At 39.6% G+C, this 13,365-nt stretch overlaps 1 protein-coding gene across 3 annotated transcripts in view; it reads right to left on the bottom strand.

Annotated features, from left to right (window-relative positions):
• RSPRY1 (ring finger and SPRY domain containing 1) overlaps window positions 1-13,365 on the bottom strand; it is a 45,577-nt gene that overhangs the window by 1,829 nt on the left and 30,383 nt on the right. For 2 of the 3 annotated variants that reach the window (XM_080937333.1, XM_080937334.1), the window contains exons 11-14: window positions 9,802-9,913; window positions 7,174-7,276; window positions 6,667-6,819; window positions 3,300-3,404 (exon numbers count right to left, since the gene is read on the bottom strand). In XM_080937333.1, coding sequence (XP_080793459.1) covers window positions 3,300-3,404; window positions 6,667-6,819; window positions 7,174-7,276; window positions 9,802-9,913 — 473 coding nt within the window. The remainder of the gene's footprint in view (window positions 1-3,299; window positions 3,405-6,666; window positions 6,820-7,173; window positions 7,277-9,801; window positions 9,914-13,365) is intronic. The other variant, XM_080937335.1, reaches the window with a different exon arrangement.

Below are 13,365 nucleotides of genomic sequence, written 5' to 3'. Positions count from 1 at the left end.
TTAACAGAAGCATGAATACTCCTTGGAATGCATTCTTATGTTTTTGCTTGTTCTTTTTTATTTAAATGATTATAATTATATGAGTACACTGTAGCTGTCTTCAGACACACCAGAGGAGGGCATCAGATCTCATTACAGATAGCTGTGAGCCACCATGTGGTTGCTGGGATTTGAACTCAGGACCTCTGGAATAGCAGCCAGTGCTCCCAACCACTGAGCCATTTCTCCAGCCCTCTGCTTGTTTTCTAAGCCAGTATAAAAAGAACTTTCAGATAAATCTATTAACAGATTTGTATTTATGCACATAGCAAGCAGAGGTGCTGACTTTTGTTCACATTGTAAATCAAAGCAATGGCAGCAACAAACATCTTTGTCTTGCCCCCGGCACCTTAGAATGCCCCCCCCCCCACCCCCAAGAAAAAGAAAAAGAAAAAAGGAATGTTTCCAGCATATCACCATTAAAAAGATGCTAGTTACTGAGAGTGTGGTCACATCTACAATGCTTTAGCATTTGTGACACTGAGGCAGAGCAGCCTGGGCTCAGTAACAACACCTCATCTCAAAAGCAAAAATTATAAAAGAAAAAGAAACAAAAGAAAAGCATTAGATATATTTCAGGGGCATAGCACTTGCCTAGCATGTGTGAGGGTCTGGGTTCTATTCCTGTACTGCCCAAAGATAATAAAGATGCTAGCATTTAGCTTAAATGCAGTATTTTTAAATATCATTAAGGAAATTTTTATCTGTTCTTTATTTATTTGAGACTATTTCACTGTGTAGACCAGAAGGCTGGCCTTGAACTCAAGAGATCCACCTGCCTCTCTGTCTCCCAAGTGCTGGATGCTATTTTATTTATTAAAACCTTTTTTAGATTTACCTATTTTATGTGTGTGTTTTGCTTGTATGTCCAAATTTTTTTCCTTACAACTTTATTTCTTAAAAAAAGAGATACATATACATATTTTTCAAAGCATTTTGGCATAAAACTATATGAATATATTTTTGTCAGTACTTGATTTTTTTGTATGTCCAATTTTCTATGCTCCACTTGCATACATGGTGCCCTCAGTGGTCAGAAAGTATGAGATCTCTTGGAATTAGAGTTGCAGATGGATTTGAGCCACTATGTGGGTGTTGGGAACCTAACCCGAGTTCTCTGCAGGAGCAGAAAGTGCTAGGATATCTCTCTAGCCTCTAGCTACTAATATTTTATTTGGATTTATAATTATAAACTTAAAAAAGTGGTCTTATAGCCAGGTATAGTGGCTCCTGTCTTTAGTCCCTGGACTTGTGAGGCAGAAACTCCTGCAGCTCTGTGAGTACAAGACTACAGAGCACATTCCAGACCAGCCAGGCCTACAGAGTGAGACCCCATCCATGCCAACAAAAACCCAAAATGAAACAAAAAGAAGTCTTCTTAGCACTTTGGTGTTTTCTATTCAGCTTTTAGTGTGTTCACCATGAAGATTTTATAATAGTGCTGTGGGGAGAGACATTTAGAGAACTACTTTCCCCTGGGAAATGTTAAAGATTCACCAGGCTAAGTATCTGGGCTCAGTGCTTTAGGAAGGGAGGCAAAGGCAGACTTTATAACCATTTGCTATGGCAAGAGAAATGGTGTCATCTCAGTCAGTCTTCTCTAAGGGTCAGGTCTTGTCATTCATTTTATCCTCATTTTCCTTCTTTATCATCACCCTTAAAACTAACTCTAACTTCTTTATACTCATAATTACTGAAAAGGTGCAGCCTTTATAGCATCCAACTGAATTGTGCTAGAACCCTGGAATTCTTCTGATTTTCTTTCCAACTTTGTTTTAGATATTCCAGAAACTTTGACCACACAGAATAATTACTTCTAAATCTTTTTTTTAAAGAAAAATTTCTTTTTCTAAAAAAAAAAAAAAAAAAAGATTTATTTATTTATTTATTATATATAAGTACTCTGTAGCTGTTTTCAGACACACCAGAAGAGGCCATCAGATATCATTACAGATGGTGTGATGGTGTGAGTCGCCATGTGGTTGCTGGGATTTGAACTGAGGACCTCTAGAAGAGCAGTCAGTGTTCTTAACCACTGAGCCATCTCTCCAGCCCTACTTCTAAATCTTTACACATCATCAATTAGTCCTTAAATGTGATTAAGGCCATCAGAAGTGCCAAAGGGCTCAAAGATGAAGATTAGATCCTACTATTAAGAAGGACAGAAAACTGTATGAAGGCATAAGACCTTTAATTTTTTATCAGTTTGTAAGGCCCTGATAACTAAATTGTGCAAAGGTATTTAATCTGAGAAGTTCTGGGCTATAGGAGAGGAACTTCAATAGCTAAGGCAAGAAGAAACCTACTGCATGCACTTTTAACCCACTTCAGAAAACCCTGGGTCACTGAATCACTCCTGTGTTGGCAAACTGCGGCCAAGACCCCTGGACAATAAAGTGACTAAAGATATGTCAAAAACCGGATAGATGGATACAGGCAACTTTTGTTTTCAGCATTGAGTGTTGCTATCAGACTGTTAGCATGCGTCAGGCCAAGGCTGCCACGCTGTTCACCCTCCTATATAATGTTAGTTGGGATGGCTTTCTCAGTTTATTTGCTGCTGTGTGATGCTTAGACATTGTCCTATGGGATCTAGGATGTCCTCCATGTTCCTTTCCCTGGCTGAAATTTGGTCAGATGGTATGGAAGCGCCACCTTTTCAGTGTTTAGAAATATAAGAAACTAATGAGGAAGGTAACTTCAAAGTGACTTCCTTCCTAAAATGTTCACAAAAATAAGTCTTTCACATTTTATAAGCATGATTTATTTCAAAAATATAAACCAGGTGTAGTAGTGCATGTCTTCAATCTCAGCACTCAGGAGGCAGGGGCAGGTGGATCTCTGTGAGTTTGGGGCCAGTCTGGTCTACTGAGCCAGTTCCAGGACAGCCAGGACTACACAGAGAAACCTCCATGTTCTCAAACTCCACCTCCCCAAATCTATTTGTGTATGTGTGTTTATCTGAGTAAACAAAAAAGAAAAAAAAAAACAAAAAAACAAAAAACTCCACAAAAAGTAAATAAAAACCCTCTAGGCTTTTCATATCAAACAGCTTGTTCTATCTACTCTAGGTATTTTCTGTAAAGCAGTAAGTACTACTTGGCAACTTAACCCTTCATTCAGCTTACTACAGTCCAATAATCTAAAGACCCTGATGAGCAGCTATAGATTTGCTAATTCCCCAGAAGTAACTCAAGAGCAGGATGATATGTTGCTGAACATGATGTGTGGAAGATGATCTAACAAGCAGAGGATCTAACCTGTGTCCACATGGCTTCAGCTGTGTGTCTGCCACCTCATCACAACAGAGCGAACAACAGTTCTCTCGAATACTGACTTGCTTCAGCAGAGCAAGGCGCCTGTGCCTGAGTAAAGCAATACAAAGTTCATTCTGTCAATAAGGAGTCAGTTAGCAGCGGGGCACATAAAAGCTCTCAAAAAGCCCTAACAGGGAAAATTTATTTTACAATCTTTTTCAGTAAAGTTTCCAGCTTTAGCAGAGTGAAGGAGGCTTGACTGCCATTTTATAGACAAAAACAAACAAATAAATAAATAGACTAAAACTCAACGAAATGATTTATATAAGAACTTATTAAATGGAAATCAAATTCAGATTCTTTGGTTCTAATCCAGTATTCTTTTACCAGCAACCATTTAAGTCACATATACTGAGAATCTGGTGAAAAGTACAAGCCTTTCCCAGGAAAAACACTCAGTTTTTGCATAAGGTAAAGGGGTTTATGACATGTAGACTCCCTGCAAGTTTAGACACTTCAGGTTTGAGCCCTTCCATTATTCTTCCATTCAGCATGGACAGGAAAGCAGATGGGTGGAACTGCTCTCCTGAAGTTCACTTACAGGCTTGCCATGTGCCCCAAGCCCTGGTAATTCAGCAGTGAACAGGAGACCAAGTAAGTGCCCTTAGCTAGGCATGGTGGCTCACAGCTAGAATCGGCATTTAGGAAGCTAGGGTAGGGGAACCTCATGAGTCTTGGGCAGCTAGGGCTCTAGAGTTGACAGGGTAGAAAGGGGGCGGGGCAATCCACAAACAGAAAGAAAGAGAAACAAACCAAATTAAACCAGGAAAAATATCTGCTTTTATAGAGCCTTTGTACTCATGTGGCAGTGGGGGAGACAGAACTAAAATGATTATGCTGAATGCTGAGGAATGCCATGGCAAAAAATAAACTGGGAAAGAGGAAAGGAAGTGTGTGGGGGGGGGGGGGGGGAGAGGGAGAGAGAGAGAAGTTCAGGGGTTAGAATAATAGTAGCCAAGGTGGGGCTTACTAAGCAAACTTTAAGAGGCATTCGAGGGAGGGAGGAAATGAGCCTTGCTGTCTGCAGAGACCATTCTAGGCAGCAGCAATAGAGAAACTGGAATAGAAATGGGTTATTAGATGGATGAGGGAAGACCACAGGAGAGGCAGCACCCATTGTGGCTGACTACTGTAGTTAAGGACATATGTGCTTCACTGAACGATTCTCTTACATTTCTGTATGTATTTCAATTCAGCATAATAAAGAGGTTAAGAATAAACAGTGAAGAGAATAAACATAACATAAACAACACAATTCCAGGTAGTAGCTGCGACCCTCCTGCTCAGCCTCTTTAGTAGTTCAGATTATAGGTCTGTATGTGTGTCAAAACCTTTGTGTATTTGTCAGACAACAAAGTCGAGATTCAGAATGAAATTGAACTAACATGTAATCCGTTGTTCTTACTCAAGGCAGGACAGACTCTGAATGATAAAAGTAAATAGTGAGTCACTAAGTTGGCCATAAAAATTAACTTTCTACCCCCATTCTGGGATGTGTAACTCTGAAGATGCAGGGAACCCATCCATAGATCAGTTGTGCCCTTCAGATCATTTATGAGCCTCATCCCAGGAAAAGCAGACTGGATAAACAAGGGACTGAAGTGTGACAGATGAAAGGGAGGTGTCACCTCAGACTTTCACCAAGAGCAATTAGAGTTCACAATCTCTGTCAAGAACCAAGACAAAACGCACAGAAACTTTGAGGAGCAAACCTCAGATGCCTAAGCACAATGAAAATGGCCTTTATGTTTTTAGACTATCTGCTGCTCTCTTACTGTCACATGTTCTAGTTCACCGGAAAGTACCCGCTCACTGAGACAGGTGTAAGGTAAAGTAAGACGCAGCTTATAGACCTATGTTTTACTTCAGAACAGAAGCCAGGCTATCACTGCATTATAGTTCCATTTATGGGTATGGCATGTGGTTCAACACAAGCTATGTCCTGGCCAGCAGGGCCTCCTCAACTGTTGAGGGACTGTCTTACTGGTCTAACACCTGTGCCTCATACTGGCTCAAGCAGCTGCCCAGCTAAAAAAATGATAAACTCTGGCTGGGCAGTGGTGGCTTACCTCTTTAATCCCAGTGCTCAGGAGACCCAGCAGGTGAATCTCTGAGTTTGAGGCCAGCCTGGCCTACAAAGCAAGTTCCATGACAGTCAGGGCTGTTACATAGAGAGACCCTGTCTCAAAAAACAAGCAAACAAAAAAAGCCAAACCAAATAAAAAAATTGGTAAAGTTTGGCTCATAATATGTAACAGGCTTCAACAAGCAGTAATCAGTGGAGCAGCTGAACCTTTCCCTCACTGAAGGAACACACTACATTCATCTTATAAGGAGACAACGCCAGTCTCAGTTTCTGTCAAGTAAGGGCAATGAAGCTTTACCTGAAATGCACTCTGTTGTGTTACTGGCTGTAGAACAGTGGTGGCACATTTGCTATGCAGTTTAGACCCAAAAGGACTTGTTTTCAAGAAATCAAGTCTGTTAACAATTTACTGATTTCCTAATATTAAGAATTTTTTATAGTTCCAGTAAAGTTAGTTTGCATTTGTGTATGTGTGTGTGTGTAAATGTGCCACAGTTTTTCTGATATTTATTGATTGACTGATTGATTGATTGAGACAGGTTCTCTCTTCTCTTAGAAGAGGCTGGCCTCAAACTCACAGAGATTCTTCTACCTCCGCTTCCCACTACTGGGACCATAAGAAGATGCCACCACACTATCCTTTCCTGAGTTTTACATTAATGCTATTTAACTCATAAAAAGAATGTGGACATGCGCATTCTTCTTTTCTGGGTCCCATGACACTTTCCAGTAGTGGTCCTAATGTTGTAACCGTTTAGTATACTTCCCTGTGTTGTGGTGACTCCCAACCATTAAAATTATCTTTGTTGCTACTTCATAACTGTAATTTTGCTACTGTTATGAATTATAATGTAAACATCTCTATTATTCGATGGCCTTAGATGACCCTTGTCAAAGAGTCGTTTGACTCAGATTGAGATCAGCTGCTTTAATTAATAATGAGGCGCTATCAGTTACAATTTGATGGAGAGCTCATGAAACTACCTGCTTTTCCCAGACAAAGCTTTTAATATTTTTTAAGATAATTTTACAATAATCATTAGTTTGTATGTATCTTTTGGGATCTGTTTTACTAAATTATATTTCCCAGAAAGCCAACGTTTTCAGTGAGATTACTTGTTTAAAATTGTTTGTTCAATGCCGAAAAAAAAAATCTCCCATAAGTTGTTTTGATTTTTCATGAGATGCACCTGACAGTCTGGAGAGAGCTGGGCAGATTCTTACCTTGGCAAAATGATCTTTTCTTCAGCTGTTAGGAAGGCATAATCATTAAAAGTGCTAAATTTCATAGATGGTGGGTATTTGAATGGTCTTGCTCCAAAATTGAACTCACATTGCTGATATGACATGAAACTAGCTGCAGCAAAAAATCCAGATCTACAAATAAAAATGAACAGAGTTCAGCAGAGATTATAAAAGCAAGTCACATACAGAGTCACTTTGAAAGTTAAAATGAGCCAGGCACACTGATAGAAAGGAAGGAAGCAGATTCAGTTTATTAACCTACATAGGTCTGTGAGTCAGGGAAGCCCACACCTTTAGCTTTCTGTGTAATATCAATTCTTTTGTAATATCAAACTCTTGGGCGTTGAGGTCAGATCAGATGGAACTCTAATTAATTGAAATAAACTACTTTTTCATAATTGCTTAGATAAAACTTTTTGGTTTTTATCCTTGAGAAAAGTACATTCCATGAATTTATTAAATCTTCGACTGAGAGGAGCTACTTACACAGTGGATGAAAAGACTTGCTTCTCAGGAGGCAGCTGGTTTCCATTTAAAAAGAAGATCATTTGTTTTTCATTCAAGTCTAACAGAAACCCTACTGTGTCTCCTAGAAGATAAACCAAACACTGTTAAGCTTGTGCTACCCCATCCTGGAAGGGCCTCAGCACCCTGCACTAGGTTTGTGTCTTGAGCCACACAGTCAACACACTTATCTTTGCTTCCTGTGCAGCTTATCTGACATTTCCATAGCAGTATTTTCATGTTTCATTAAAGGGAAAGAGGCTCCCATTTAAACCATGACAAGACATCAATTGTATTAGATGGATCCCAATTCCAAATGCTAAAATGTGAAAAAAATGTACATGCTAGGAAAGAAAATTATGTGCTGATTTGCTTCTCTGCAAGATTTAACCCCTCCCCTCCAGATAATACTGGTTTTTGTTTTAAAGCACACATTCTCACTAATTTTCTAAAATGACACTTCATTTTTTGTTCTTGTTTATATTGAAATACTGAAAAGCATTAAGTTATTTTACTCTTTGATTTTTAATTTTCTGAGACAGGTCTTTAGTCCTTCAAACTGGCTATGGAGCCCATGTTGGTTTCAAACATAAAATCCTCCTGTTTCAGCCTCCTGAATGGTGGGATTATAGGTACACATCCTACCATACCCCAAGCCAATCATGTTTTGTTGGTGTTCTAGACTTTATTTTTATTTTTGGAGACAGTGTCTTTAGGTCAGGCTGATACCAGACTTGATATGTAGCTGAACTTTTGATCTTCCCACTTTTACTTCATGAATCACTGGGTTACCAGGTATATCACTATATCCAGATTACTCAGTGCCAGGGACTGAGCCTAGAGCCTTACACAAGCCTTACACTCTTTCACCTCAGCTATATCTCCAGCTCCAGTGCTGTCAGTTTTCATTACCTAGACACCTGTTCAGCAGATGAGGCATAACAATGGGAGACATGTACACACCAATTTAAGTACTTAAAAAATCTCTAGGGCTGGAGGGCTGGCTCAGCGGTTAAGAGCACTGACTGTTTTTCCAGAGGACTTGAGTTTGAAACCCAACACCTACATGGTCACTCACAACCACCTGTTAACTCTACTTCTGTTCTGTTCTCTGTGGCTACTGGGTATATGTGAGGTGCACAGACATACTTGCATGCAAAACACCCACACACACATATAATACACACATTTGTGTGTGTGTGCGTGTGCATGCATGTCCTAGTTGGTTGATTTTCTGTCAACTTGACATGAACTAGAAATTATCTGGAAAGAAGACCCTCAATAGGGAAACAGCCCCCATCAGCCCCATACAGGCCAATCTGTAGGACATTTTCTTTGATGTGGGAGGGCTCAGTCCATTGAGGGTATATAAGAAAGCAAATTGAGCAAGCCAGTAAACAGTGTTCCTCCATAGCTTCTGCTTTAGTTCCTGCCTCCAGTTTCCTAAGTGATAGATTGTTAGTTGGAAGTAAAAGACGAAATAAACCTTTTCCTCCCCAAGTTGATTTTGATGATAGTGTTCTATTACAGCAACAGAAAACCCTAACTAAAATCTGTGTGTGTGTGTGTGTGTGTGTGTGTGTGTGTGTGTGTATGTGTAGGAGTAAAATTGCTTTGCACTTTTCTATTTTTCAAATTTTAACATAATAAATGTATCCAGGTATATTTTCTTTTTAAGAAAATATTTATTTATTTAATGTATATAGATACACTACCACTGTCTTCAGACACACCAGAAGAGGGCATCGGATCCTATTATGGATGGTTATGAGCCACCATGTGGTTGCTGGGAACTTAACTCGAGCCTCTGGAAAAAGAACCATTTCTCCAGCACGCCCCCCCCCCCCAGATATATTTTCTTAAATTCTAATTAAAAAGAGAGAGAAAGAGAGACGGTTTTTAAGAAGCTAGGTATAGTGGCATACACCTTTAATCCCAGCACTTGGGAAGCAGAAGCAGGTGTAGGAAGTGTGTCACTGGGGGTGGACCTTGAGGTTTCAGAAGCTCAAACCAGGCCCAGTGTCACTCTCTCTGCTGCCTGTGGATCCACTCGTATAACCCTCAGCTATTCCTCTAGAACTATGTTTGCCTATGTGCCACCATGCCTCCCATCATGACAATCATGAACTAAACCTCTGAACCTGCAAGCCAGCCCCAATTAAATGCTTTTCTTTATATGAGTTGCCATGGTTATGATGTCTCTTCATAGCAATAGAACACTGACTAAAACAGAAGTGTATGTGTTTTATGTGATGTGAGTGTAAGTGCTCATGGATGCTAGAAGGTATTAGATCAGATTCCACCGGAGCTGAAGTTACAGGCAATTGTGAGTCACTCAACATGGGTACTGGAAATAGACCTCGGGGCCTCTGGAAAAGCAGCACATATGTTCTTAATCACCGAGCCTTCCCTCCAGCCCCCACGGACTTAATATTCTGAAATACTTTGCTTTGGAAGGGTTCATTTGGGAACAGCATTCACAACAGTGACAGTGACATTGATACTAAGTCTCCTATTAAGGTATTTGAAGCCTACCTAAAGTAATAAGTACCTGCTAGTAACTAGCTGTCCTAACCCAGGTGACAAGTTCAAATGGAGAAGAATGAATACCTTCCTTCCAGCATGGGTGCACGTGAGGCTTACTTCTGGCATTGTACCAAATCAGCTGCCGGCAGCCATCATAGGCACAGGAGTACTCATCATCCCCAATGCCATATCCTTCCTAGGGAGAGACAAGGCCCAGAAGATTAAGACTCTACCTATTCTAACCTGGAGAAACCTAATAGGTGGCATTCTAAGCTTTTTTGGATAAGGGGAAAGCCTATAGTACTTGGAAGATACAGAAAATTCAGCACAGAAAACTAGTTGCAAGTAAACAGATGCTAGCATTGCCAATAGCAGGTTGCCAAGTGCTTCCTTGTTGCAGGCATTTTCACACTTATCAGTTCATTTAGTTCTTATTAGCACCATGAAGCTGGTATCATTCCTGAAAAAGCAAACAAACTCTTGAAAGTTAGCTTCTTTGTAGACTGGTCCTAAGAAAAGCAGATTTCAGTTTGGACTTAAACTTCCAAGATCTCTAGCTTCGCCATTTCCCAGTGGCCAGGCAAATGTCTTTCCTGTATGTGTTGGATTCAAAATGCCCACACCCTCAGATTTTATGAATGGACACTAAGCTCAAAGCTATTTTGAGAACAGTGCAAACTGAATATTATACAGGCTCTTAACAATTTCTTCTTTTTTTTTTTTACTTGATACCTTTCAATTATTGCCCAGAATTATTAACATACAATGGCGAATGAGAACCAAGCACAGCTAATCCCAGCACTCAAGAGGCAGGGGCAGGTCTAGGAAGGTTCAAGACCCTGTCTTTTTTTTTTTTTTTTTTTTAATGTATTTATTTATTATATATAAGTACACTGTAGTTGTCTTCAGACACACCAGGAGAGGGCATCAGATCTCATTACAGATGGTTGTGAGCCACCATGTGATTGCTGGGATTTGAACTCAGGACCTCTGGAAAAGCAGTCAGTGGTCTTAACCACTGAGCCATCTCTCCAGTCCCAAAACCCTGTCTTAATGAATAAAAAGGGTGAGCAAAATCATATTTTCAGTGTTGGTCCATAGATAAATAAGTAAACAGGAACAGGGAGAAGACTCAGTGTGTAAAGGCAAAGGTTGGCAAGCTTGACAACCTGAGTTTGATCTGTAGGACCCAAATGGTGAGAGGAGGGAACTGATTCCCACAGGCTGTCTCCAACCTTCACATGCACATCAAGGAGCATGCAAACTGTCTAACAAAACAATTACAACAAAATTATGAATTTTTAAAAGATTATTTTTATTTTTGTGTATATATGTGTGGGTATCTGTAGAGGCAAGAAAGGGGCCTCAGATCCCTGCATCTAGAGATATAATATAGCTGGTTACAAACCATCCAACATGGGTGCTAGGAACCATACTCTGGGCCTTGGAAGAGCAGCAAGTGCTCTTAACAACTGACCCAGCTCTCTAGTCAACATAAGAAGAGTTTTTAAGGAAAGAAAAAGTTAAAGACAAATCTTAATGGCCTGTTTGTTCTATGTGATAAACGGTGCAGTCAGGATACGAATTGGAGAGAGTTTTAACAAATTCCTTAACTCTCATATATTGAATTCCAAGGTGATAGCTCAGAATTAGAATTAGAATTCTTCATATGCAGACACCATCTAAAAGTTAAATAACCAGGTGCGGTAGACCTTTAATTCCAGTAATCAGAAAAAAAAGTTAAGTGAACTTGACCTAATTGTTTTGCCGAAAATTTCAGTAGCTTGCTGCATACAACGCCTTGCTGATAACCCTTCCTGAAGCTGAACAATCAGTAAATTAGCAAATGTGAGACCCCAGACTCAGACCTCAGGTCCAAAACTCAACCTGGAACAAAATAAACCCCCAAAACAAACACAAGCATTAAAATTTTAGTGTTGAGAAACATGCAAAAGCAAACAAATTTTCATTATCTTTACATACTTTTTAAAAAGTGTGTGTGTCTGTGTGTGTGTGTGTGTGTGTGTGTGTGTGTGAGAGAGAGAGAGAGAGAGAGAGAGAGAGAGAACAGAGAGAGAAAGAGAACAGAGAGAGAATAGAGAGATAGATAGAGCGAGAGAACACACAGAGATAGAGAACAGAGAGAGAACACAGAGAGATAGAGAGAACACAGAGAGAGAAAGAACAAAGAGAGAGAGAGAACAAAGAGAGAGAGAGAACAAAGAGAGAAAGAAAGGGAGGGAAAGAGAGGGAGGGAGGGAGAAAACAAGAACACACTATGGAAGTATAGAAGTTAGAGGACAAGTTACTGGTTCTCACTTTCCACCAAGTGGGTACCAGGACTGAAATCAAGTCCTCTGGGCCTGGCAGTAAGTGCCTTTCACTGCTGAGCCATCTCACTGGCCCCATCTATCTTTACTTTCTAACAACCTAGACAAATTCTTTGACAGAACATTTGAAAGTAATTCCTAGAAGTCTGCTAGCTCGTCAGAGAAGTCAGACCTTGAAGATCCTCTGGGTGAAGCTACAGTACAAGAGGAAACTCCAAATTCAATTTCAATCACAGATCAACTTCTGTAGAGCTAAGAAGTATAAGCCTGCCTAGCAGGGATGAACTTTGAGTTTATATCTTAGAGTAAGTTAGATGTATTTATGTCTTCTTTTAACTTAAACATCTGCAGTAGCATTACCATTAGCTTTCACTGGCAATGCCCATTAGGTGCCATGCCTTCAGTAAATCTCCTAATTTCCTTCTTTTCATGTTGAGTTAGGCTCTCTCTCACTCCGTAGCCTTAGCCTTTACAATGCTGGGAATATAGATGTCAATACTCATGTACTTTCCTTTAATACCTATCTAAAAACATACATATCACTGGGATACAATACATGTATATATTGCATTGTATTTAATTCAGGTTAAACATGTCCTTAAACATCTATAATTTACTTTTTGAAACTGTTTTACTACCTCGCTCTGGCTGGCCTAGAATTCACTATCTAGACCAACTTTGTGCTGGACTGATGGTAATCCTCCTGCTCCTGCTTGCCAAGTGCTAGAATTATAGGTATATTTCATAAATGTGATAGCATGCACTCCAACTTTATGGTGGAAACAGTTTTAGCCACAGCTTCACTTTATCACTTTCAAATGAACAGATTGAATAACCCTTTCAGAGTCTCATTTTTTAGGAAGAAAGTAAAGATTTGTAAAATAGGAATGGTAATTAAATTCCCAAGATTTATTCTTTATTTCCTTTCTCAGCCCCAATTTTTCTCATTTTTGAAATGTAAATGTGGGAAAAGAACACCGAAAAAGGGCTGTAGAAATTAGATGGCAGACTCAAAAGAAGGATTTTGTTTGCTTGTTTTTCTTTTATTTTTTTAAGACAGGGTCTTATATAGTTTAGGCTGGGAGATTTACATCACCATGCCTAACTCAAGATTATTATTGCTACGTTACTGCTTGTTTTTGCAAGACAGGGCTTCTCTGTATATCCCTGGCTCTCCTGGAACTCACTCTGTAGACTCAGAGATCTGCCTGCCTCTGCCAGTGCTGGGATTAAAGGTGTGCACTACCACATCTGGCTCAAGATTATTTTTTTAAAGATTTATTTATTTATTATGTATATAATGTTCTGCCTACATGTA

This window comes from Micromys minutus, assembly GCF_963924665.1.
Source record: "Micromys minutus genome assembly, chromosome: 24".
Lineage (NCBI taxonomy): Eukaryota > Metazoa > Chordata > Mammalia > Rodentia > Muridae > Micromys > Micromys minutus.
The sequence above is the reverse complement of the archived record's forward strand: the minus strand, read 5'-3'. Positions and strand labels throughout refer to the sequence as shown.